Source organism: Salmo salar, chromosome ssa22 (genome assembly GCF_905237065.1).
Source record: "Salmo salar chromosome ssa22, Ssal_v3.1, whole genome shotgun sequence".
Taxonomy (NCBI): Eukaryota; Metazoa; Chordata; class Actinopteri; order Salmoniformes; family Salmonidae; genus Salmo; species Salmo salar.
Genome location: NC_059463.1, coordinates 18015422 through 18040470, shown reverse-complemented (window position 1 = coordinate 18040470; position 25049 = coordinate 18015422). Strand labels below are relative to the sequence as shown.

At 41.9% G+C, this 25049-nt stretch overlaps 1 protein-coding gene across 5 annotated transcripts; it reads right to left on the bottom strand.

Moving 5' to 3' along the window:
* Positions 1–4915: 4915 nt before the first annotated feature.
* LOC106582928 (GATA-binding factor 2) lies at positions 4916–20987 on the bottom strand. 5 transcript variants are annotated; one of them, XM_014166557.2, is made up of 6 exons: positions 20773–20987; positions 14610–15068; positions 13070–13642; positions 9822–9979; positions 7092–7217; positions 4916–6104 (listed from the first exon to the last, which is right to left on the bottom strand). In XM_014166557.2, exons 2-6 carry the CDS (start codon positions 14833–14835, stop codon positions 5805–5807), a joined length of 1383 nt encoding a protein of 460 aa, XP_014022032.1. In that variant the 5' UTR covers positions 14836–15068; positions 20773–20987; the 3' UTR covers positions 4916–5804. The 5 variants fall into 5 exon arrangements, with proteins under 5 accessions (XP_014022032.1, XP_014022031.1, XP_014022034.1 ...); XM_014166556.2 differs by lacking the exon at positions 20773–20987 and adding an exon at positions 15353–15494; XM_014166559.2 differs by lacking the exon at positions 20773–20987 and adding an exon at positions 15353–15494 and having other exon boundaries at positions 9822–9967.
* Between the last annotated feature and the right edge of the window lie 4062 nt (positions 20988–25049).

Below are 25049 nucleotides of genomic sequence, written 5' to 3'. Positions count from 1 at the left end.
ATGTACGTACAGTCACTATGGGGACAACGTCATCGATGTACTTATTAATGATGCTGACAAATCCGTCCTGTAGCTTAGCCTCCGCTTCATCGGACCACTTCCATATTGAGCACGCCATTGGTACTTCCTGTTTGAGTTTTTGCTTATAAGCGGGAATCAGGAGGATATATTTATGGTCAGATTTGCCAAAGGGAGAGGGCGAGAGAGAGCCTTGTTTGTGTTTCTGTGTGTGGAGTAAAGGTGATCTATAGCTGTGTTGACTCCAGTTGCACAGGTGACATGCTGGTAAAAATGAGGTAAGATACATTTCAGTTTCTCTGCATTAAAAACCCCACGAGAAGTGCTGCCTCTGGATGTGCATTTTCTTGTTTGCTTATGGCTCTATACAGCTCGTTGAGTGCAGTCTTAGTGGCAGCATTGGTTTGTGGTGGTAAATAAACAGCTACGAAAAATATACAGTTCAGCAGATGAAAACTGTTTTGGTAAATAGTATGTTCTGCAGCTTTTAATGAGGTATTCTAACTCCTTAGCATTAGAGATTGCGCACCATTTGCTGTTAACAAAGAGACACAGCCCTCCCCCTCTCAGCTTACCCAGAAGCTGCCGTCTGATCTTCACGATGCATGGTAAAGCTAATGACGTGTATATTATCCATGTCATTGTTCAACCACAACTCAGAGAAACATAGGATATTACAGTTCTTCTGGTCCCGTTGATAGGACAGTCTCGAAAGATGCTCGTTCAGTTCGTTCTCTAGTCATTGTACATTCGACAACAAAACAGAGGGCAATGGCGGTCTAGATGCTCGCCGACGTAGTCTAATCATGACGCCGCCTCGCTTTCACCGCCGCTTCCTCTTTGGAATCACGGGGATCAGGGCCTGGTCTGGGGTAACCATAACATACATAGCTGCTGACTCATTGAAGTAGAAATCTTCATCCAAATCAAGGTTAGTGTTTTCTGTTTTCGGTCATAGGAAATGATGGAGGAAACATTATGTAAAAAAACACACAAAATAGCAGAATTGCTCAGGAGCCTGTAAGACGGCAGCTATTCACTGCAGTGCCATCTTTTTACATGAAGTGTAAGACCTGAATTATTCATAGATAACATCATTTATATAGGAAGTATAACATTCAATGATGTGGCATGTACACAGGCAGGACTACACGTCCCATTCTTTAAAGCTCTAAATATAGTCCAGAATATACCCAGTTTTACATCCTCATGTCCTACTAGGGGTTTGGGGTAGAAGGGGAGGGTGCTTTTTCAGTTAGGCTAGTGTGAAGGTCAGACCCCACCCTCAAAGACACACACACACGTATCCAGTCCAGGAGAACTTTGTCTGAACCGAGCTGCACTTCCTTTCATCTTTCCTCCCTGTCTCCTTAACTCCACTCTGTGTGGGGAAATGCCAACTACCTTTTGATTCTGCTAATTCAATTTGATAGAAAAACAAATATATGGAAGGAGTGGGAGAGGGAGAAGAGAAATAATTGGGAGTGGGAGGGGTGGAGATGTTGTAGAGAGCCAGAGGAGGGGGTTTGTGGGAGAGGGGGGAGGTAGGTGAAGGCAGAGAGGGGTATACGGAAGGAAAGATATCTGGAGGATGAGGGAGGGAGAGTGGGACAGAGGGGACATAAAAGTCCCAGGTTGAAGACTCATAAAGCTCTCAGAACTCTGATGAAGACAACCAGCATCTTCACCCTGCTCCTCATCTAAGGTCATCTTCCATCTTCATCTATATTTTTGGAGCTTTGCTGCTGTAGTTTAATGCTACCTTGGCGGTGAAGGTAAAATTAGCTATAAATACTTGCTGGTTATTATAGTTGTTCTGAAGTGTATCACTACTTTTGATCCTGTTATTATCTTTCTTAGAGAGATTCAAATTCCTGAAATGTTCTGTCCAATGTGGTTATGTCACCCCATGCTGATTTATACACATAGCCACTCACAAACGGTTTATTATGTACATCCACTCAGGTTTAAAAGGTGTCAAGGAGCCAATACTTCTGAAGAGGAACCTATAACTATCCCTAGATCAAACCCTCACTCTCGATGAGTATGGCGTCTCCTACCCATATCAGTGGAACCCTCTCCTTCCATGCAGCAGGACAGAGCAGCTGTCTCCTTCCCTCCCGTCTCTCCTGTCTCTTAGACTCTGGCAGACTGCTGTATTATTTTTGGGAGGACTTCTCTTTCCCTCTGGAGGGCCTCATTGAGGAGGGCTGGATCTCAGGCTCTCGCTCTGGGGCTCAGACATCTTTACACACACGTCACTGGAAATCACCATGTATTGGTAGTGTATGTGGTCAGATTCCCTGCCCCCCTTATAATGTAAAGCACTTTGAGCACTTTAGAATGCCCTTTATGAATACAAGACATTATATTCATTCATATATTAACACATTTTTGTAGCTACATGGCTTTATTTATTATAGACTAATGATGCAGAGTCATTTTTTGCCCATTTTACATAACATGCCAATTCCCATAGATACAAAGCTGATCGTACTACACAGGGTAACAGGGTGGGTAGTGTTATGGTCCAAGTTCGGATAGGGTGGCACTAGTTCTGTTTGATGGCGTCTGTCCAGGACCTGTTTGCCATGGCCGTGGTGTGTGAGGGCAGCTAGGCGGTCAGTGAGGATGACCTTGGATTGGCCCTAATCTGCCCGGCTCATTAGCTGCAGGCTCTGCTGATGGTTTCCTCTGTTCCTCCGTTTAGCTTGAGAGAGAGAGAGAGATAGAGAGAGAGAGAGAGAGAGAGAGAGAGAGAGAGAGAGAGAGAGAGAGAGAGAGAGAGAGAGAGAGAGAGAGAGAGAGAGAGAGAGAGAGAGAGAGAGAGAGAGAGAGAGAGAGAGGTCGTGTTTATACCTGGTTCTAACATGCAGCCTTGGTCCTGATCTTGTCCACATTCTGATTGTGTGTAGACGATTAAAAGATGCTTTGTGATCTGATTGTGATCAGTGTAAACCGTCAAGATCAGAACAAGACCAGGATGAAAGAAACATGTTAACGGCAGGTATAAACAGGGCTAGAGAGAGAGACAAAACAGCAGACGGAGGGAGAGAGAGTTGAGAGCTATTTCCTGCAGTCCTCAGCTGCAAGCACATCTGCGTGTGAGGGGTCCAAACAACCTCCCATGTGTTTGCTCACAGGTCGCCTGATTGCCTTTCCTTCCTCTTTTCTCTCCCACTAAAGACCTTCTGTCCTTCCTCTCACTCCAATCACCGCGCTGTGGCCCAGAGAGGGGCATTCTGGGAGAGGGACACGAGGAATCGAGATGCAAATAAGGGAGGAATAAAGTTTTTGTTCAATCGCTTTGGTGCTATTTTCACAAATATGTGGTGAATTTTCCAAACTCTTAGCACAAAACTCCAAACTATTAATACTTGTAACGCAGCAAGTACTATATTCAAAACCATTTATTGTGCATTCATTTTGTTATGAGACATATTTTACTGCACAGCCATTGATCCAAACAATAACTTTACTGTAAAATACCATATGTAAAATACCATAAGAACATCGATTTAATCACCAAAACACACAACAACCAGTTAATTCAATAGAAAAAAAATCAAGATACATGTTTAAAAATTCTCCTTTGAATGCAATTTGCTGTACTGTAAATTTCTGTACATTAATTACACTGTTCACATTAGGCAATACTACCCACTAAAATTGACTGAACATCAAATTTCCACTGAAGACATCTTTCACAATGTATTCAAACAAACTAAATGAAAGAAACTAAATGTTTGCATCAAGCTTGTCTTGAGTATTTGGCTATAAGTTCTCATGGAAATCGCAGTAAATGTCCTCATTGTTCATGCACCTGGGGAGAATGCCTGACATAGGTCTGGATTGAAATGATGTCATGCCTCATCCATGGCCTGAAGGAGGGTGGTACGCTCATGGGGATGGCAATCATACATCTTCCGTCTATATTGAAGCTGTGTATTGTATTTTACAGTATTGGTTGTACTTGTGTGTTGTAGTGGTCCTGTACATTGCTTATTTCATAAGAGCATGGCCCTAGCAACACCAGACTTGTGGACTGTTTTCATGTTGGATAAAACCGTCTTCTACGTAAATTGTATATATTACAGTATTACAGTACTCTTTTTGCCAGTACAATTTTTGTGAAGCAGTGTGAAACAGGCAAACCACTTTAAAAGCTGTAGGTTTACCAAATAGTTAAGTGATTATCAATTAAGAGCAGTCGGATTAAGTAATAGTCAAATGTATTTTAACAGATGAGAAGACAATCATATCAAAGGTAATGGGAGCATTGCATTGTGAAAAGCAACTGACTTTATATGAACATGTATTCCAATGTGAAATATGTATTTCTAGATGAAACACTGACTAAGTTTGGTGAAAAAGGGACTGTGATTTTGTGTGTCGTACTTAGTCAATTGAAAATGTGCTTAGAATTTTTAAACAACTGCCTTGTTTTGTACTAAGTGTTGTGAAAATGTACCACATACTGTACTTGTGAAAATCGCACCAAAGCGATAGAAAAAAACTGTAATATGAACCGAAAATGTGTATTTCTGTAGGACATGTGTACGCGTTAGTGTGTGACGTGGGAGCCCTGTGCTCACCCTGGGTTTGGAGCCTGCTGTCTGGGTCACACTGGTGCACCCTGGGGCCTGAGCTCCACAAAGAAGCCTTCTATAAACAGCAGCACATCACTCAGGGGAGGAGCACAACAAAACCATTACTGCGCTTTGGGGATCATAGAGCTGGCTTCATTACATCTGATATCACTTAGAAATATAGCAGAAATCAGAACCTCTTCCCCGACACTGGAATTCACACTGACACTCCAATAGACAGAGCGAGAGACAGTGAGAGAGAGACAGAGACACGATACAGTTCACGTTTCAAGGACTCAGTGACATTATTTAGTATTTAAACTTTATTTCCTTTATTTTGTGAGATGGAAAAATGATAAAAACGTACAGCTCAGGAACAATGTCTCGTGTAAGATAAGTCTGTGTTCTTTTCTTTACATAATAACAATGAAATTATAATCGTAACAATATCCTTGTGTTCTGAAGAAAGCAAAAAGAGTGAAAATAAATTATCATAACAACTAGTATAACATCAATTATAACAACAATAATAACAATTATTAACTTTATATAAACTTTCTGTTTGCTTGCTTCTTTTTCCCAATAAAGTCCAGGGGGACCAGGTGGGTGGTGTGTATTCCAGCATGTGAGGGGTAAGGGGTCAGTGGTGTGTGTGTGTGTGTGTGTGTGTGTGTGTGTGTGTGTGTGTGTGTGTGTGTGTGTGTGTGTGTGTGTGTGTGTGTGTGTGTGTGTGTGTGTGTGTGTGTGTGTGTGTGTGTGTGTGTGTGTGTGTGGGGAGGCTGGTTCAGAAAGTCTCTCATACCCACGGTGTCAACAGTCTGTCCACAACAGCCAGGACAGAGGCGGAAGGGAGGGGGGGGGGGGGGGGCTGGTCTCATTACACTACAGAGGTTCAGGAGGGGAAAGCAGTGGTTCTCCTAATACCTCACATATTTTCTCTCATGGGGTGGGAGGGGTACCAAAGTGACTCAGTAAAAAAAGGCAACTTAAAGGGAGCAACTCAACACGCCCACGTTCCACTTCACCGTCGCCCTCTCACGTTCTCTCTCCCTTCAGTCACGTCTCCTCTCCATCATTCTCTAAATGAGGCCAGGCAAAACAATGTCCTACTGACAGTGAGCCCAATTCCTCCTCTAGAAACAGAAGCAGTCGTGGTGATGATATGGTGGAGGGGTGATGGAGGGGCTTCAGGAGGTTTCAGTGCTCAGCCCAGGCCGGCGACCGTCCAGAGTGATGGTGAGGATGGCCGAACGAAGGGTGGATGGGAGTGGGAGTGGGCAGCATGTGTCCGGAGTGGCTGAAGGGGGGAAGGTGGCCCATGTGGGTCATGTGTCCAGCCAGGCCGGGGCCACCGCCGAAGGGAGAGGACTTGTCATGCATGCATTTGGACAGCTCATCGTAGCCATCTCCGGACCGCTTGCCCCTCTTGGACTTGCTGGACATCTTGCGGTTTCGTGTCTGGATGCCCTCCTTCTTCATGGTCATTGGCCTGTTGACCTGTGGAGAGGCCAGGGAGGAAGGATGTTAGCTAAGGAGTAGTCAGACAAGCCTTGAGTAATATAGTTAAATAAAGGTTAAAAATATATATAAAAATATATATAGGCTACTACATATAGGCTTCATGTTAATATTATGTGGGTTTCAAAATCAAATAGTCCACCTGGGGGTGGCAGGTAGCCTAGTTGTTAGAGTGTTGGGTCAGTAACCAAAAGGATGCTGGATCAAATCCCTGAGCTGACAAGGCAAAATTCTGTCGTTCTACCCCTGAACAAGGAAGTTAACCCACTGTTCCCCAGTAGGCTGTCATTGTAAGTAAGAATTTGTTCTTAACTAACTTGCCTAGTTAAGTAAAGTTTTTTTTTTAAACTGTGTTTCTTTTTTTTTAACTGTTCATAACTCAATTATTAGTCATTGGACATTTTCTTGCACTCTTAGTGATTTTATAATCAATTATGTCAAGTGTAATTCGTACTTTTAGATCATTTAGAAAACTCCAAACAACTATGATGGAAAACATGTTGCCTTCTTAATAAACACGAGGGGGAAAATCTGATGTGCCATAAATGTTGTGGAACAGATTTAACAGGCATTGGATGATCAAGCCACAATAAAAGGCATGAGCCTGTTAGGCTATTGTATATAATTATCTCACTAAACATGAACACACAGGACTGGAAGCCATGCTGGATCTGAAAGGGCTACTCTCAGACAATTTCGCATCAATGTAACTGACGCGTTACCCTGACATCAATGTAACTGACGCGTTACCCAGAATGACAGTCCCACCCTCTAGCCTCTCCTGGGAGTAACACCCCCCATTGAAACAAAGATGGATTAATAAAAAGGGAAAAAACGACCGCGGGTTCTGCTTCACAGGGAAAGCAGGCTTTGCATCTCTCGCCCCCGCTCCTAAATCGATACAAGCTGTCCGCCCACTTGACCAGCTCGCCCCGCAGTTTCTATGTAAGCGGTTAGGCTACTTACGTTGTGCAGTTTATAGTAGAGCCCGCAGGCGTTGCACACCGGGTCGCCATTGCCGTTACGCCTCCAAAGGGTGGTGGTGGTGGTCTGACAGTTAGCGCAGCAGGTGCCAGCTCGTCTCGAAGCGGACTGAGGAGGAGAAAAAGGCAGAACGTTAATAGGCTACATTATGAATAAAGCCATTCAAATGTTCGCTGATTTGACGATTGTATTAGCTTAGGCAACAGAGATCAACGAGGAAAGTGAACATGACATGAATACGATTATTGAAATTAACTACCATAGCCATGTAGGCGTAGCCTAAGGCATAGCCTAATATAGGCTAGGCCTTTACATTTCAAATGTTCATTCGGGAATTTTGCCTATAGGATATTTCTGCGTTTAAAACTTAAAACATCTCGTTTTATAGCCTATTGTAATGTCCCACTCTCAGGGCTACATTCACAAATAACTTCAAAGCCAGGCCAGCGCCTGTTAGACTCATGAAATTGCTTACAGGGAGTCACATCTGTATTTGTTTAATTGAATATATTCTGTGATTTACACAAGCTTAATTCAATGTTCCAATTTGTGCAATGCTACAAAAGCTGTTTCTCTGAAATGCGTTGTTTCTCTCTTGTACCAATTTCTGCTGTCATAATTCATTTAATAAAAAAATTAGATAGGGCTCATTAATAATTTATACCGTCTCTACGGATGATTCTCCCTTCCCTTGATCCAGAGAATCAAACGACTCGGACTATAGGCGTCTATAAGACCAGGACCCTGTCTGCCAATGCGCTTTGTGTCCATTACAGATCTATTCTTCATACATAATAAGAAACATTTAGGCTCACAATACAATAACACTACAGCCATGTATATTGCATGTAGGCCTATCTATTTATTTTAATTAATTTTGGGTTTTATGACAGTGGTTCATGCAAAACATCCCGAATAAAAACTAGGATGGCGACGGACGGAATTTAAAAAGCAGACAAATAGAATACTACTACAACAAAAAACACATCGCATTCCGGCGCATAAAGCTTGAGCCAGTGCCAACCGAGCATGACTAGCAAACAAGAGACCAAGAACATAAATACATTTATTTTCCAATCCCCACCACCATCCCGCCCCTCACGTTCTCTCTCTCTCTTCACACATAACTGGGTCCTATAGTGTTATGATAATCGCTTTACAGTATATTGTAAAAGTCTGGCCTGCCGGGTCCATACAAAATGCAGCGGTATTTGTTGAAGGCGGAAACACCCGGGAGCCTGGCTTCCTTATCGTGCCGGGGCAGATATCCGAATAGGAAACAACTGGATGCCCTTTGAACAGAACTCTGAAAACACTTGAGTTGAAAATGCAAAGCTGTGGCCACAGACCGACAAATGGAAAATGTAATGGACTTCTCATCGGGAGAACGAGTCAGAGGCGCGCGTATTTACACCAAGCTGCGCTAAAATGACTTATAGCCTACTTGTTCCACTAATGCTGACAATAACGCTAATACAGTCTGTTACAATATATTTCAAAAAGACAGTTATAGAAATAAAAAACAACATTCGCAATGTTCTCCATCCCATTACATGTATCTCAATGGAAGAAAACCTAGGCAAAGACAAACTCAGGCGACCATTGCAATGTGTTAAACAATTATGATATTTCAAATGGGCCACCGCGTGGGTTAGCCTACACCTGTAAATTAAAACATTTAACAACACGAGTGAATTGGGCTACAATTTGGTGATCCAACTATTGCGTCTTTGGAACTGCATGACTGGACGGATGCATAACGAGTGTCCATTTAATTAGATAGTAAGGTATTAGCTATTGATTGAAATATTCCCATTAGCCCTATGTATAGTAGTATGATTTAATTATGTCAGAACAAAACTATTCAGATCTAGCCCATACAGAAATGAGATGTGGCGGGTAAACCCTACTGATCATTAGAGGTAAACAGGGTAGAAAAGTTCCTTATATAAATCAATTAAAATATGTTTTAGCAAAATGTAAGTAACGAATTCAAAGTTTATATCAATCTAAATCCATTGCATATTAATGCGTAAATGTTTGGAGCTACCCAAAAGTTAGCATTTGGAATGTGCCTTGAACTGCCACTGAAATGAAGTCACTTCTCACAACTTGAATGTCTTAAAAAGTACAAGATGTTAAGTAGGCCTATCCTATACAATCAAAATGATGAATCCTAATCAGAGGTCTGAATATAAAATTAACAAATAAACCTTTTCAAAATAATCAGGAACCAGTATAATTTGGGGAAAAAATGTATTGTAATAATAACTTGTAAATTAAACATACAATAATAATTCAGCCCACCTGAGACAAGGAAAATATATAGGCGTATGTGCATTAGAAATAACAGGGCTCAGAATAACCCTTGCTCTTAAATGCCTGTGCAGAAACACTGGACAAAGTATTTGTGTGTGTGCACTGTTTTTCACTCACTTCAGCATGGTGATAACCAAAGCAGCATGGGCATTGGGATCAGTGACAGTATCAGCAGTATCAGCACTAATGATAGCAGTTAAAATGGCAATAGTAGCAGTATTGTAACAGGCGGTGTAGGCAATCACCAGGGGGTGCGAGGGACAAACAATTCCAGGAAGATCATAGGGAAAATACAACTTTCCTGGAATTGTCCTGGCGGTATCTGCTTCGTGCTCTATTTTGGCCCCCTTTCTCAGATGTGGAAGGGTAGACGGGAGCGAGATGGGGACTCACCAGTCTGCGTTTGGGCTTGATGAGAGGTCTGTTCTGGCCGTTCATCTTGTGGTACAGGCCGCAGGCGTTACACAGGTAGTGGCCCGTCCCGTCCCGCCGCCACAGCGGGGTGGAGGTGGCACCGCAGTTGACACACTCGCGCCCCTCTGAGCAGAATTCAAGTGGAGGGAAGACAAAGGAACATTTATATAATTAAAAAGTTCACACTCCATCAAAAGCTAAACAGTAACAGATTCACATTGAAAACAATAGCCGCCAGGAGGACACAGAGGAAATCAAGAGCCTACTGGACACACTCTTCATTAGTAGTGTAATATGAAGTCCAAGCCCCCCCCCACACACACACACACACACACACACACAAACACACACACACACTGGGAGGACAGTGTCTCTGTGTACATATCAGTGTGCAGGTGTACCAGCCAAAGACAATCCCATATGACTGTCATTTGTACAGTTTGGTTCAGGGCGAATCGCCATGGACACAGACACCTGTATGTAAAGTGATCCAGGGTAGGAAGCCCAGAGACAGCCAGGACGTGTCCAAAGGTGTCCAAACAGATGAATGTGAGACACCATCAAATTAGAGCTACATAATTCATGTGCTGTGGGCACACATGAGAGGAAACAGAAGAGTGTGGTGCTGGTGGTGGTGGTGGTATTAAATGTGGGCCTGACCACATTGTGGTCTCCAACAAATAGGTGCCCAAATTATAGCTCAGTATCACTTTATACCAGCCCGGTTTCTATGTTTCCCTTTACTCATGACTTTTGAAATTATTTACAAAATCTTTTCATTGTTAGGTTTCTGTTTGTGTGCCTGGCAGCTACTGTGACCCATTTAGTGGTGACCCTCTTCTGGTGTGTTCAGGGTTCAAGTCTTTTCACCCACTTCTACATCTTCAGCTGCAGAAAGACAGTGGGTGTTGTCTGTCTCTCTCTCTCTCTCTCTCTCTCTCTCTCTCCTCTTACAGGTTGCACTGTGATATAATGCACAGGCTCAGTCAAATGGGCCGTTGCTGAACCTCGACCAAAATGGCCTTGTTTAATTCATGTCTCTCTCTCCCTAGAGCATCGTGCCTTTATTCCTATTATAATGTCAGCAACACCCATAGTCCCACCTAAACCCGAGAAAGGGATCTGCTCTGGACAATGGCAACGCTCCTTTTGAAGTGTATTCTGAGTGTTTGACTCTCTCTCCCTGTTTTGTCAGTCCAGCAGAGGCACCAGTATCAATACAACATCGCCTTCCAGCTCCAAAAATACAAAAGCTGTTGAATTGTTGTGTAATTTGGGAAGTTCCTTGGGGAGAGAACACTGAAATCCCACTGGCCGAGAGTATAGTAGAAAGACTGAGGCCATTGCCATTCCAGGGAGGAGGTATGTAGGTGAGGGCTAGTTTAAGGTTATTTAAACAGGAAGCCACACTGTTGTGTAAGGTAGGTGCTGACTGCTGAAATGTCAATGTGGCATTTCATACAACAATCAATCAGGGCTCCATCAGACTTTGGGACTGATAAAGGAATGGCAGGCCTTGTGCGAGTTACTGATTCTGGATCTGTAAGGGAAGCTTCAAGTTCATGTGTATTTCTCTGTTGTGATAGTTACAATGCTCTTGCACAAAATAATCCCTTTAAAAGATTTGTGGATACCGTTTTAATTAAAACATTTGCATAACCAATCTCCCATCCACAAATGATTGAACTACTGAGCATACATCAGATAATAACACTTTGATCTGTAGTGATAATCCAAATGAAGACAGTTGTTTGCTAATATCTCTATACACTAACGAACAGTTAGTGAGACTCCACATTCAAATCATTTTTGGACACCAGACCCACAGCATAATTAACTTTGAGTTAATTAGTCTGAGCAAAATGTAATGATAAATGTCTCCCTATGAGCTCATGTGATGGCTTGATTAACTATGTAATTAACGATCTAATATTTTCATATATTTATCTGAAGGTGATGTGCTCTTTTCGGGAGAACCGAAACTGCTATAAGAGTAACGGTTATTACTGCAATATCATAACCTTATTATCAATTATTATTATTGTATTATGACTTTGTTGTCTTTGATATGGTCATTACTACTAGTGTTAATCATCCTTTCATCTCCCTGGGCTTGATTCTTTCTCACTATCTCAGCGCACTGGGCCAAGGCCATGCCTAAAAACACAAACAGCAGGGCTCTGTCGCCTGTGACAGCGCGTCCCGACAGCGCTTTGTTAGTATTGGGGCGAGCAGTGGACGGTGGAGGTCGTGATTTGTTCACTCAAGGTATACAGGATATGGCAGGAGTCGCCAGAGCGTCGTGACTCCTGCATTTTTTAAGCTTCTGCCAAACAAGGGCATCGGTGGCATTTATTTTCAGCATCCAGCCAACCAGCCAAGATAAACATAAACACGACCACATTGAATATGGTTTCAAAAGAATGATTAGGTTACCATTCGTGCAATTTTGTAATAAAAAAACGTTATTTTTTAAATCTGATAGGCCTGTCAGACATGCTTATTATAGGCCTAGGCCACGTAGCACTTTCAACAGGCCTACTAATAAAAACATTCACAATAGGTATTATTACATATTCTATTGAAATATTATTATATTCAGCACCCTCTTTATAATAATTATGCCAACTAGACTATAAGCCAAATTATTGACAATAAATAAATGTTTCACGTTGAAATCCGTATTTTCATTTTGGTGATTGTTTGACTTTAGGCCGTTATCTCCTTGCCTCGACTCAAAAGTGTTTAATCATGTTCAAACCTGAATATTTGCGATTCAAATATTAGCCGTTTCATGTCAAATGCTTAATCATTTCATTTAAGTGGACGGTGTTTACAAGTGGTGACGAATGCGATGGAACAGAGATAAGAGCCACTGGGACAGGTTTGGGAAGGTGAGAAGCGCTGCGGGTAAAATAACCTGAGGTTAACAGCCACTGTTCGACAGTGAAACATTTACAGGACCACCCAATCTATTTCTTGAAGATTAAAGCATTCATACCCCTACAAGTAAAATACATTTAGAACAAGCTAAATGTTACTTATTGTTTGGGCCCTGACAGAAATCCATGCGCTTCCAAAGCGTTTTGACAAAACATAGGCCTGACACTGGTTTAAAATGTCCTAACATGGACTCCAAATATTTGTATACCTTAACATTTCATAATTAGGCTATACAAGACTCCTTATGTGCAAGGTACGTTTAGGAATAGACTTATGAAACTCACCTGAGCACGACCGGGCTTTGCTTTTACACTTCGGCGTAAAGCTGGATGAAGATCCACCCAGCAGGCTACCGGGGTGGAAGAGACTGCCGCCGTATTCGTGTGGTGTTGGGAGAGAGTATGGGTAGGTCGGGATGGGGTGGTGTGTTGCGGGAGTTTGGGCACTCATCGAAGCCAAGCTGTTGCGGAGAGGACTGCAACCCTCCAATTTCATTCCTTCTGCCAGTGACACTTGGTATTTGATGGACTCCTTTTCGTCCATTCTTGTCGAGGTGGAGGTTGGAGAAGTAGGGCCGAGGTCCGGGGACACGTCTTTGGGAGGCGTAGGAGGGAAACTGTAGAGATGGTGCGGGCTGCAGTGTGACGCAGGGGTGAGGGAAGACACCGGAGCAGTGCTGGAGCTACTACTGCAAGGGTAGCCGGAGCTAGCAGGATGCATTCCTGGCTTGCTGAAGTGGCTGACCGCCCATGCGTTATGGTGGTGGGCAGCAGAGAGGGCCGCTTTCCCGCTGTCAAGCCACGGAATGCCGGGACTGTGGATGAGGTGTGGCCGGCAAACCGGACTCCCAAGGCGAGCTGTAAATAAGAAATATTATTTTATTTTTTTTCTAATCGAAAGCGATGTGTCCAGTTCTATCACACTGCGTAAAGTGCTGTCTCCTCACCTGTTGATGTCAATTCCAAACTATTTAAACTCGACATTGAGGTATACTTTTGTTAGTGTAAAGGTTATTCAAATAGCCTACAGGGCACCGACTTTAAAACCACGCCATTTCACAGTCCCCAGCGAAATCTAAAACAATAGTTAGGCTACTACAGTTCCGTACCATAGACTACTTGACAAAAATATTTACAGATGTAAATGTTTACGCTTGTTGCAACACAATCTCTTATTGTCGAAAGCATGTATGGGAGAAAGAAATCCACGGGGAGAAAATGGGATCAGTGTAGAGGCCTCGACTGAACTCCTATTTGCCTATGGTCATTGCCTGTTGGTCGCTCAGTTCCAGATCTCGGACTAAATAATGTTATTAGTAATTTTGCGTTTGGATTTTATATCCGGGAAGTGCCTCTCTCTCTCTCTCTCTCTCTCTAGAAACCCCTGCTTCAACAGAGGGGTTAAATGACATACTTCCCTTTCCTCTTGCTGTCTCTTGCTAGAAATTCTCGTTTTATGAACCCATGCCGTGCGCCAGAGACAGCCACGCGCATGGACATCTATGTGTTACAGTATTTCAGTTGACATCATTTATGTTCTCACATATTGAATAAAATACCGTATATAGATTTGTTTTTAAATACAAGGTTCTGTATGGACGACTTTTTACTGGTAATGGAAAAATGTTCTGTGCCAAAGGTCTTTGTGCATTAAACATCACACAATCAGTTATGGCAAAAATATAGGCCTACCGTCGATTAGTTTTAAAGCAACAGCCTGGGTGGTTGGATACATGTTGTCTTATTGCACCCTCTCACAATGACCTAAAGGCTATAAAGCGGACCTAATTAATACAGTTTAGTCACAAGGCTGAGCGCGTCTTACCATGTGCCTGGCTGTATGTAACCCTGGCCCGGGAGTTGGCATAGTAGGGGTTCCCCTGAGAGTCCAAGTGGTTTAAAAACACATCCACTTCGTCTGGGGGCAAAAGCGGCGCCATGGGCTCCATGTAGTTGTGGGCCAAGCTGTGGTGATGCGAGTCCGGGTGCTGCCCATTCAACACGGCGTGATGATGCGCCATCCACCGTGATTGATCGGCTGCGACTTCCATACCTAAATCGTCGATAACTTTATCCAAGATATCACCGAAACGTCGTACTTTTTCTGAAAATACAAGTTATCTTTATGTGGTCCTTCTCCTGGGTTAAGCACTTTTTACAGTCCCGAAATGTGGAGAAAAGGATGGACGTAGTGATGTCATACGGGTTTTCGGCACACTCTCCTTAAAGGTTCTTTGCTTCAGAAATAGAATCCTTGATCCGTTTTATTGGCTCTTACTGACACCTGAAATGAAACACAACAACATTTTATAATTTAATACACAACCCGATGCCAGACTCTTTTGCACAACTCCTTCGGCGATGTATGCAAAATATAAGAGATTGTTGTTTTCCCTATATTTTCAATCATCCCAGGAGCATTGTATAGCCTACTGACGACCTTTTACCACAAAACTGTATTTTTTAAAAACTACTTACAGTGTATTGCACCATTGCTGCAATGTTAAACTCATAACACATGCATCCAATCTTATTCCATTGGAGAAAAAATATTTATTCTGAATTTACCTGTTGAAAGTTTGATCTATGACTACGATCAGCTGTTCAAACACACTTTAATCTCTGAAACGCCTGATCCGTGAGGTACCCGGGCGCACTTTCCTACTGAATTGTGGCAGTACACTGACGCGACTGGCGCCAGTAAATTCCATATCAAGCGAGCCGGGGCGGAGTCAAGAGCGAGCAGTGACCTCCTGTAAGCCAATCACAGATCAGTATAGCTGCAATTGGCTCATGTATCCCAGCTCTTTCAGTTCCCATTCGAAACAGTAATGCCCCGGACCAAAAAACTACAAGACATATCAATCAGCGGTGTAATTTCTCGGGGGACTTTTCTCTCTCGTGAAGCTCGCAGAATGAGCAATTTGCCCCTGATAATGTCTTATTTTACCAACACTCAGAGACGGACAGCCCAGATGGAGGCAAATTGAAACTGTAAATTGTAAGCCGTACAATTTCTGTAACAGTCAACTAGGCCTACATTATCTGGCAAACGCAGTAGCCTATAGGCTGTTGTCACTTAGCCTTGCATACCACCTTGAGATTGTTTTGCCTTTAGATAACACAACATTATATTGCTAAGTTTGAATTCAAAGTGGATGCCAATGCTATTTTGTATAGGCTAGTTAAATGAAACCAACCAGATTAGATGTTCAACATGTTTAGTGGGCTAATTGAAATGCTATCAAACATCATAAAATAATTAAGCAGTCTTTTGGTTATTATTCTGTATTCAACAGTAAAGTGGTTGGTTTTCACATCTGCCTTGTTTTACAGCATAGGCCCTTGTGGAGAACTGCATCGGCAGTTTGGACACATTTTACAAGGATTCTATATGCCAATTATGTAAATGTCTTGTAGAACAACACCAATTGCAAGTGTGAATGTTCACATGAACCTGCAATGCATATAAACCCAATTTTCAGTCCCTCTAGGATTAATAGGAGAGGAGCCGTTTATGACTTCGAAAGTGAGGCCATTGTTGTGAGCGCCTAATTGTCTTAATTAGTAGTCACGACATTCCTCTTGTGAAAACATTGGTTTTGCCTAAGATCTAGAGCAGTCAACACTTTTTGCATGTTAATGGAGCCCTTTTTCTCACTTGGTGGTACAGACAGGGCGTCAGGCCCGCCTCATTTGTGTAAAACCAATTGGTGACCATTAGCGACACTTTGTTAATTCTTGTTTACGTTCACCTTATGGCTGAAACAAGAAGGCTTGTCCACCACAGGCATAAAGACAGAGTGTCGCCAATAACCTTTTATCAAGTGCGCCGGTATAACCAGCTAGGCTTTGTCCTACAACCGCTCTACATACCCAAATACCTGTCTGCATACCCAAATACCTGTGATTTATTTCAAACCAGGAATAGATTAGAAGGACTCATAAGCAAAAGCCTATTGAATAATAGGCTACCAACTGAACCTCCTAAAATGTAGTCTATAATCCAGCTCTTGTTATGAGGTTATTAGGTTTAGCCTACAAGTAGTATTTTATTATAATGTGATGAAATACTGTAGCCTACACACTTTTGCACAGGTATTCTATGGGCCTGTCTGTACCTGATCAAAATAATACGGGGAAAGAGCATCCAGGAAAAAATCGCCAGTCAAGACGTTTCGTGCCATACATCACGATATTAAATACTAAAAAGAAAATGTTTGAATGTCTTTTTTAATAAAGAATGTGTGTGTGTGTGTGTGTGTGTGTGTGTGTGTGTGTGTGTGTGTGTGTGTGTGTGTGTGTGTGTGTGTGTGTGTGTGTGTGTGTGTGTGTGTGTGTTTGCGTTTGCGTGCGTGATTGACAGACAATAATTGGACGGAGCTCGGGGCCCAGACTGGCCGCCTCTCTGACGCCCCGACTAGACGTCACAGAAAAAAATCTCAGCGCATGGACTTCACAATCGTTCCAAAAAAGCCTCGAGATCAGTTAGGACCAAGCTTTGTTTATTCTGATAGAAATACAGTGTTATTTTGGCCAAGCCTAAATCAAATAATTACATACTTAGGCTACTATACTCAACCTGTGAAGAAAAGGATGCATGAATAGCTTAACGCAATGTTAGAACGAGGGCATTTGGACAGTTTGGGCTTTGATATGAGGATGTTTGCAGGGTGTGTATGTTGGTGTTTGTGTGCGTGCTTGCGCGCGCGCGAGAGTGTGTGTGGCTTGGCATTCAGTCATTGGCATCTGGTCAGGGGCCATGACATGATGAGCTCAGCTCTCTGTGCTTGTCAACTTCTAAAATCAACAAATGAGTGTATGTGGGGTCATAACACACCCAGGGGTTTCCCTATGTAATCACCCGAATAACAGACATTCTCCTGAAATGAGAGCTATAGCAGCTGAAAATGTCAGGTGTAGCGAGGACATCTGTCTTAATAAATAGGTTTCTTCGAAATCATTTACAACTCTGTCAATTGTCATTCATTGGCAGGTCAAGTTACATAGATTTCAAACAATGTTTTCTGTGGCACTTTGGTCTAAAGTACAACATAGATATTCCCTAAAGATATTTCAATGAAAAAGTACAGGACTGCATTAAAAAAAGAATAAAAAGCATCAACACAAGAGATCTTTCTAAACTATGATGCATCGATTTAACGGCAATGCAACGACTACATGTTTTCGATGTAAACCAAGAGGAAATCAAATCTTGCCTTGACCAAACCCTAATAGTGATCATAGCAGGTCATCTTTTTTCCCCCTGACATCACCGCTGCTGTTTGTCTGTCTGTGTGGTTGTCTGTCCTCGGTGCTGTGCTCCTCTGTACCGCAGCCCGCTCTGTGCAGTGTGGCTGGGCCTTGGTGGGTCAGGCCCAGCAAGCAGCCTCTCCATTGTTGTTTTGCATGTTTGCCAAATGGATTACTCAGCGGGATTTACCCCTCTGTAATTTATACCTTCATTAATCCCATTTGTATCTGTGCTGGAACAAAGGACGGGATGATGGGTTTGTGTGTGTGTGTGTGTGTGGGGGGGGGGGGTCCACGCTCAAGGACATAGCAGCATTGTCTCACAGGGGATGCTATCCTACTAGAGCAGTAGAGCCCTTGGATGTAAGTACATGAACCCTTCCTTGCTGCCTATGGCTGAGGGAAAACATTTATTCCCATAAGAAATGTTCATTGGCTATACATGTCATTGACAGGCATTTGTTATGAATAAGAGGCAATACGATGGTAGCAAAACCATGTCAATTCAGGATGCTTTTTCTCTTCTGCCATAGGTTTGTAGGCCTATCTGTGCAGCGGTCAGCTTTAAAGTCCTACTCCAGTCTCATTTTCACCCCATTTAACACCTGATTTACTTAACAAAAGGCACATCTCATGTTGAAGATATCCCTACGACCATTGCTAAGGTAAGGTGAATGACCCGGACCGTTGTTATTTATTATTTATTTATTATTTAACCGTTATTTAACTAGGCAAGTCAGTTAATAAGAACAAATTCTTATTTACAATGAAGTCCTACCAAAAAGCAAAAAGCCTCCTGTGGGGACGGGGCCTGGGATTAAAAACACATGACAACAACATGGTAGCAACACAACACGGTTATTACTGAACCAGAGTTGGTGTACGAGCAACAGAGACCATTCCAATAATTAACAGGTGCTGCTATGAAATGAGCTTGCCTTTCTCTACCTGTTTGTTCCCCTTGCTTATGGTCAACATCCATCATTATTCAGAGGGGTGAGGGTGGGGGATGGGGGGGGGGGGGGGGGTAGAGAAAGCCACAGAGGGGTTTGTGAAGATAAGCAGAGCTGGGGAGAGGAGAATGACACAAACCAGCTGAAGCATTATTGTCCTTTACTCATGGGTAATTACATCGAGCACAGGGCACTGGGGGCTATAGAGTAGACAGAAGCAGACAGCTCACAGCCCATCCTAGTGGAAGTGCGAACCCAGAACAGGGTTTCACCCTCATATTAAACTAGATGCATTAACTGTTTTCTGAGTTGGTGAGTCTGGCTACTGTATGTTCAAAGGAAATGTTCATAGTATAATGGCCCATTATTGGATGGACTTCTGTACATTTTGGCTCCATGGACCTCGCTGGCCTTGATATCGTTTGAGAGTGTATTTATATTAGGTCTAAGTGATCATCTTGACCACACTTATCTGAGACACACACACGCAGAAAAGGGACGCTTAACTGGTATGGCATGTGAGGTGACTGATAGGTAAGGGGCCACATGCTGAGTTTCGAGTGTAAGTGTCATTTTTATTAGCTGATGACAGTCTCACGAGGGCAATAAATCTGCCTGCTCGAGACAACAGTCCCGCCCTTGTTTCTATTCGGCCACTGAGACCATGACGTTACTGCCCTTTCTTGTGATGAAAGGGGGTTGGTTACTGGAGTCTTAATGCGTTTGAAAGCACAGGTGATTAGTGGATACATACATCGTCATCTCAATACGAAGCTGCAGGAAGCTGATGTTGATCTCACACCCGTGATTGGTTCGCCTAGATCTGCACAATTCCACAGTTCCATAACCCAAGGCCACAGCAATTGTCACGTTTAATTAAAGTTCAATTGTGATGAACTTTTTAATACTTCACGAACATCTAGTAAAAAACAGACCACATGAAGTCAGTTCATTCAACTGATTGGGCTGCTCGTAATAACCACGTAATAACACTGTTAAACCATGAAGAATTGAATTTGGACAAATGATAGCCTAATCGATGGTGCGGAAGGTATGTCTTTGGGAGGACCTTAGCTCGACCAGATGACTTCATGTTCAATGCATCACATTGTGTTATATTCCTGGTTTATACAGCCTAATAGTTACAAAGACAAGTAATAACGAATACTGAAAGGAGCTATAGCATACTGTTTCTATGCATTCTATTTAGTCTGATTTTTAAAAAAAATGATGTTATTGTTTTGCAAGCCAGAAAACCGTGCTTGATAGTAGTAATTATAGATGTTACGGAAGTGCATGCAGTACATAAGCAGAAGATAATAGCAGAATTAGATTACATGCTGCGTAACGAATTCTTATAAATGGAAGACTATATGATAAACACATGAGAAACTGTTTGCATAAAATACAGTGAAATTGTAGTCTATTGTTATTATTGTGATAGCTTATAGGCTCTCTTGTTCTTCCCACATTCTAACACGGCTACTCCGTGACGGTGCCACTCCAAGTGCGGTGCCAACTAGGGCTCTCTGTAGCCTATAATGTGTGCAGTCAACGATGCATCATTATGAGGCAAGTATATTGTAAATGATATATAGGCAGATGGATAAAAAAAGAGCTTTACGCTTGGATAGCCTACTCTCACATATTTAATTTCAGTTGATGGACAACTAGTCTTTCAAGATGTACCCCAACCAGTAACACGATTGCAAGGAATTTACAGCATGTCTGAATAATTCCACTAACAACAATAGTAAATAGTAAATAATGAATATCTCTTACCATCAGACTGACTCGGTCCTGCTCTGTCTGGGAGAGGAGTAATGAGAGATTCAGTCCGGTAGCCTATAACCGGTTCTCGGTTTCGCCTGCCTGGCACTGCGTGGTTCTCGCTGACGTTTCCCTATTATGCGCAGTTATGGGTGGTGGACTGCCTAAAAATCAATCCGCGTTTGTTGGGGATGCTGCTGTGGAAGCTGTGTCCCTCTGTCCCAAAAGAGTTATGTCAGCTGGCAAGCAGTTTAGCACCCCCCCCCCCTTCTCTCTATCTCTCCCGTTATCTCTATTTCCCTTTCTCTCTCTCTCGCTCTGCTCTCCCCCTTTTTCTTTCTATAGCTCCGCTGAAAACGAGAAGAAAAAAACTTGATAGACATTGGAGACATGTATGTTGTTATGGTGCGTCAACCAGTCCCAATCTTGTCTTCCGGGTCGTGACTTCTTTGAGCATTTTGATATGGATTTTGAAGGAGGGGACGCACGGTATCTAGTGTTCATTCCTAAACCCTTTTAATCATAAGGTTTATCCGGCCAACAATTCCACTTCATAGTCGAAGCAGAACAGTTCCTTATGGAATGTTAGAGAGAGTGGCACGTCAGTATCACTCAACCAACCCGTGCAAGGTGAGTAACCCAGTAACTGAGTGAATACGAAAAAAACGCTTCCGAAAGAGACACTGCTTCATTATTGTCATCCAATCCACTTGGACCAAACATCTTCCCAATCAGGTTATTGTGTTTAGTTGACTCAGATTTTTTGGGATTATATTACATATTGAGCTATCTTGGGTTGCTTGGCTCTCAAGCAAACTAAAACTACATGCACAATATAATTGGCCAACAGCAATCCGATGTAATGAATTCCTTCCCCGCTCATTTTGATTGAAATACGGTATACCCCATGACCGAACCTCCCTCCTACGATCTTCTTTTTACTCTGTCCCACACATTAACACCAACTTTAAAACATGCAAAGCCTCAAAATCTCCTGCACGCGACCTAGGCTCGTGCGCTGCAGCTAAAGCCAGGCAGGTGCAAGGACTGCTGCATCCCGGGCCGTGTCCCCTAGAGTGCACACACACAAAAAGAGGAGAAAACCAAGCTTGCATAAAGAAAATAAAGAAAAATTGAACTTTGACAGAATTACTTGCATTCATTTCAATGTTTAAAATCACTTCTGCAAATACCTCTGTTTTGCGTCCATGAATAAGACCTTGAATAAAAACGACATCAGAAAAGAATATACACACTGTCACTAGTTTATTTGTCATCCCCAAAAGGCCTAGTTGATTAAATCATCGAAAGAAAAATAAACTGATAATAATCGGTCTGGTCTACATATATCAGATTTTCACAAAATAAAGAAGAACAGCTCGAGAAAGAAAGACAGGAGATGAGCCTATATGTTATCTTAAGATGGCTTTATGGCAACCCTCCATGGAGGCAGAAAAAAGCTCCCCAATGTAGGCTACACGGTTGTTGTATTTTGACGCCATTTAAAAGTTTGTGCCTATAGGCCCATATTTGAAATAGCCTGTATGGCGCATAGGCCTTCATTTTCTTCAAAATGTTTTTGTACAACATCAAATTCAATGACCGCGCACAATTGACGACACCATATCTTGTTGAAACTGGATAGAGCATTATAGACGTAGGCCTACTTGCACACAGTGGTGACTCCAGCCTGCCTGTACCTTCCTTGAAATGTAAACTCGACCCCTGTCTGGATGTTGTTATCCCATTATTCAAATTAGAGGTTGAAAATGCACTTAACATTTGGGAACTTGGAGCAGACATAAGAGATCAATTCGAATGTCCATTATTTTCACTGTATCCACCCCAAAAGCAACAGTTATTTCTTTTAGGCTACATAAAGTTACGTCAACAACAACAGCAAAGTTTATGATAATACTTGTTAATGTTAATAATTACAATCAAACACTCATCACGAATAGCTCTTTTCGTTTAGATTATCGTTTATTTACAAGCCCATCATCACTTGACAAAAACAAAATGGTTGGGCTAAAATAAGAATTTCGTAACATACCATTAAGTCAATTAGAATGCCAATTAGTGACAGATCAATAAACGTATGAGCAGCGTGAGCCTTGTGATCTCTGTCCAGCGAAAATAACAGCCTCTTGGTTTGAGCGCCCGTTTAAAGTTTATCAGCCCAGAGCGTCAATTCCTATTTGGAAGTTGTGTAAAAAAAATATATTAAAAAAATTATAAAACATATATATTTCATAGACAGACAATATGACACGTCACATTGTCCACCCAAATCTAGCCTATAGTGTGACACCTAGCTTATATTATGGACATTTTAAAGCAAATTATCTTGAGGTGAGCGTAATGACAATATAGCCTACAAAGTTATAGTTCAAGATTAGCCACAATAATTATAAGGCGGAGGACTTAATAATGATAATAGGCCTAACAATAATTGAATAATAATATTTTTCATAGGGTCATCATAATCACATGAACATGTATTCTGTGTATTTATTCATTTATTTAGCCTATGTTTCTTTCTTATCAATTTCAACATGTTCTGCAGCAGGGTTTTTGTCCGGTCTGCACGGCGCTTGGCAGAGACGTTATTATTTATATATGCATGCTGCATTAGATGCCAGGGCCCTTCTTCTTCCGATTATTAGCCTACCAGGGGTAATATTTCATCGGCACTAGGCAATCTTTGTTCTCTGTGAAGATAATAAATGGCCTAATCGTTATCAGCAAACTGCTGGGGGTGTCAGCACCGAACGAGGCTGGAAGCAGGGACCAAAGTGCCGCTGAATAAATTGGTGTTCCTTATCTCTCATTCCCAGATTATCGCCGCCTTTTCAAACTTGCACAAGAAATACATTCAATGCATCTAATGCATCATTTGTGGGGGGAAGATCCCGCAGGTTGATAGAGACAGATAGATGCAGAGAATGAACAAATATTTACAGGTTTTACGCGCCGGGTGTTGGAGCCAATATTAGCTCCATTGGGGTTTTTTAAATGAGTTTACTGAGTATAGGCCTTTGGTACACACACTTTACATATCAATACACGCTGTATTAAACATATATCATAGTGAAGTGATATGATGGTTATCTGACTGATTAATCCTGTCTCCTCGGTTGTTGTCTCTACATTGGCAAAGTGGTAAGGCTAAATGTGTTTTTTTTACTCCTTTGCCTGGGATGTAGCCATGCATGCGTTTTCAGATATGCTTTCTATACTGAATGGTAGCCTACTTCCTGTAACTTATATTAACTATCACCGTTGAAATTTGAAACACAATGTAACATAATAACTAACACATAAGAACAATTAATAATGATAATATTAATGGCCATAAATAACAATCAAATAAACAATAACATAATACTGTCATAATATTAGCTTAGGCTAAGTAAAACGAAGAACAACAACATTAATACAGGCCTACTATTCCACTACTACCACTAATAATAACAATATTAATAATAATAATAATAATCATGATAATAATAATAATAATGGGCCTAATAATAGTAATAAAATATAATTATTATGTCTATTAATCATAGTATTATCAATGGCAATTATGTCCACTTCAATATCGACTTAAAAATACAATATATACTATAACGCATACAATAGGCTACACTAAAGATTCCGAAATGCCAAAAGTTTATTAGTGCAAGTGGACAAGCAGTTCCTGCTGTTTTAGTATATGTGTATTCTCTAACACTGCCTTTCTTACCACTAGAATAAAATATTCCAATTCAAACACAATTATTATTCAATGTCTTACGTGTAGACCTATAATCTTAACAGGTATAGGCTGACGATAGACATGGTGTGGTATGGGCCTAATATTACTTCACTCTGATATTTCATTACTGATGGCTTATGAGCGCATATTTCGCAAACACTATTAGCCGCAAAAACTGCACCATGGACACCCAGGTTTCTCATGACTGCCCTTTGCTGTAGCCATAGAGTCTACATTAATCATTTGACCACACAGATAGTACAATGTTTTGTAAGAGGGAGAAACCAGGTTTCCATTCATAATCGAGCATGGAACATTATCTACAATTTATGTGACACTTATGACAACAACAAGAAATCGTGTATACGCAACCTCCCCTTTTAATAAAGACCCACTGCACACACTGGTTGAATCAACGTTGCTTTCACGTCATTTCAATGAAACAACGTGGAATAGACGTTGTATTGATGGGGCATATCCACCCGCCCGGTGCTCTGATGGTCTCCTAGACAACCAAGATAACGTAGCAGCA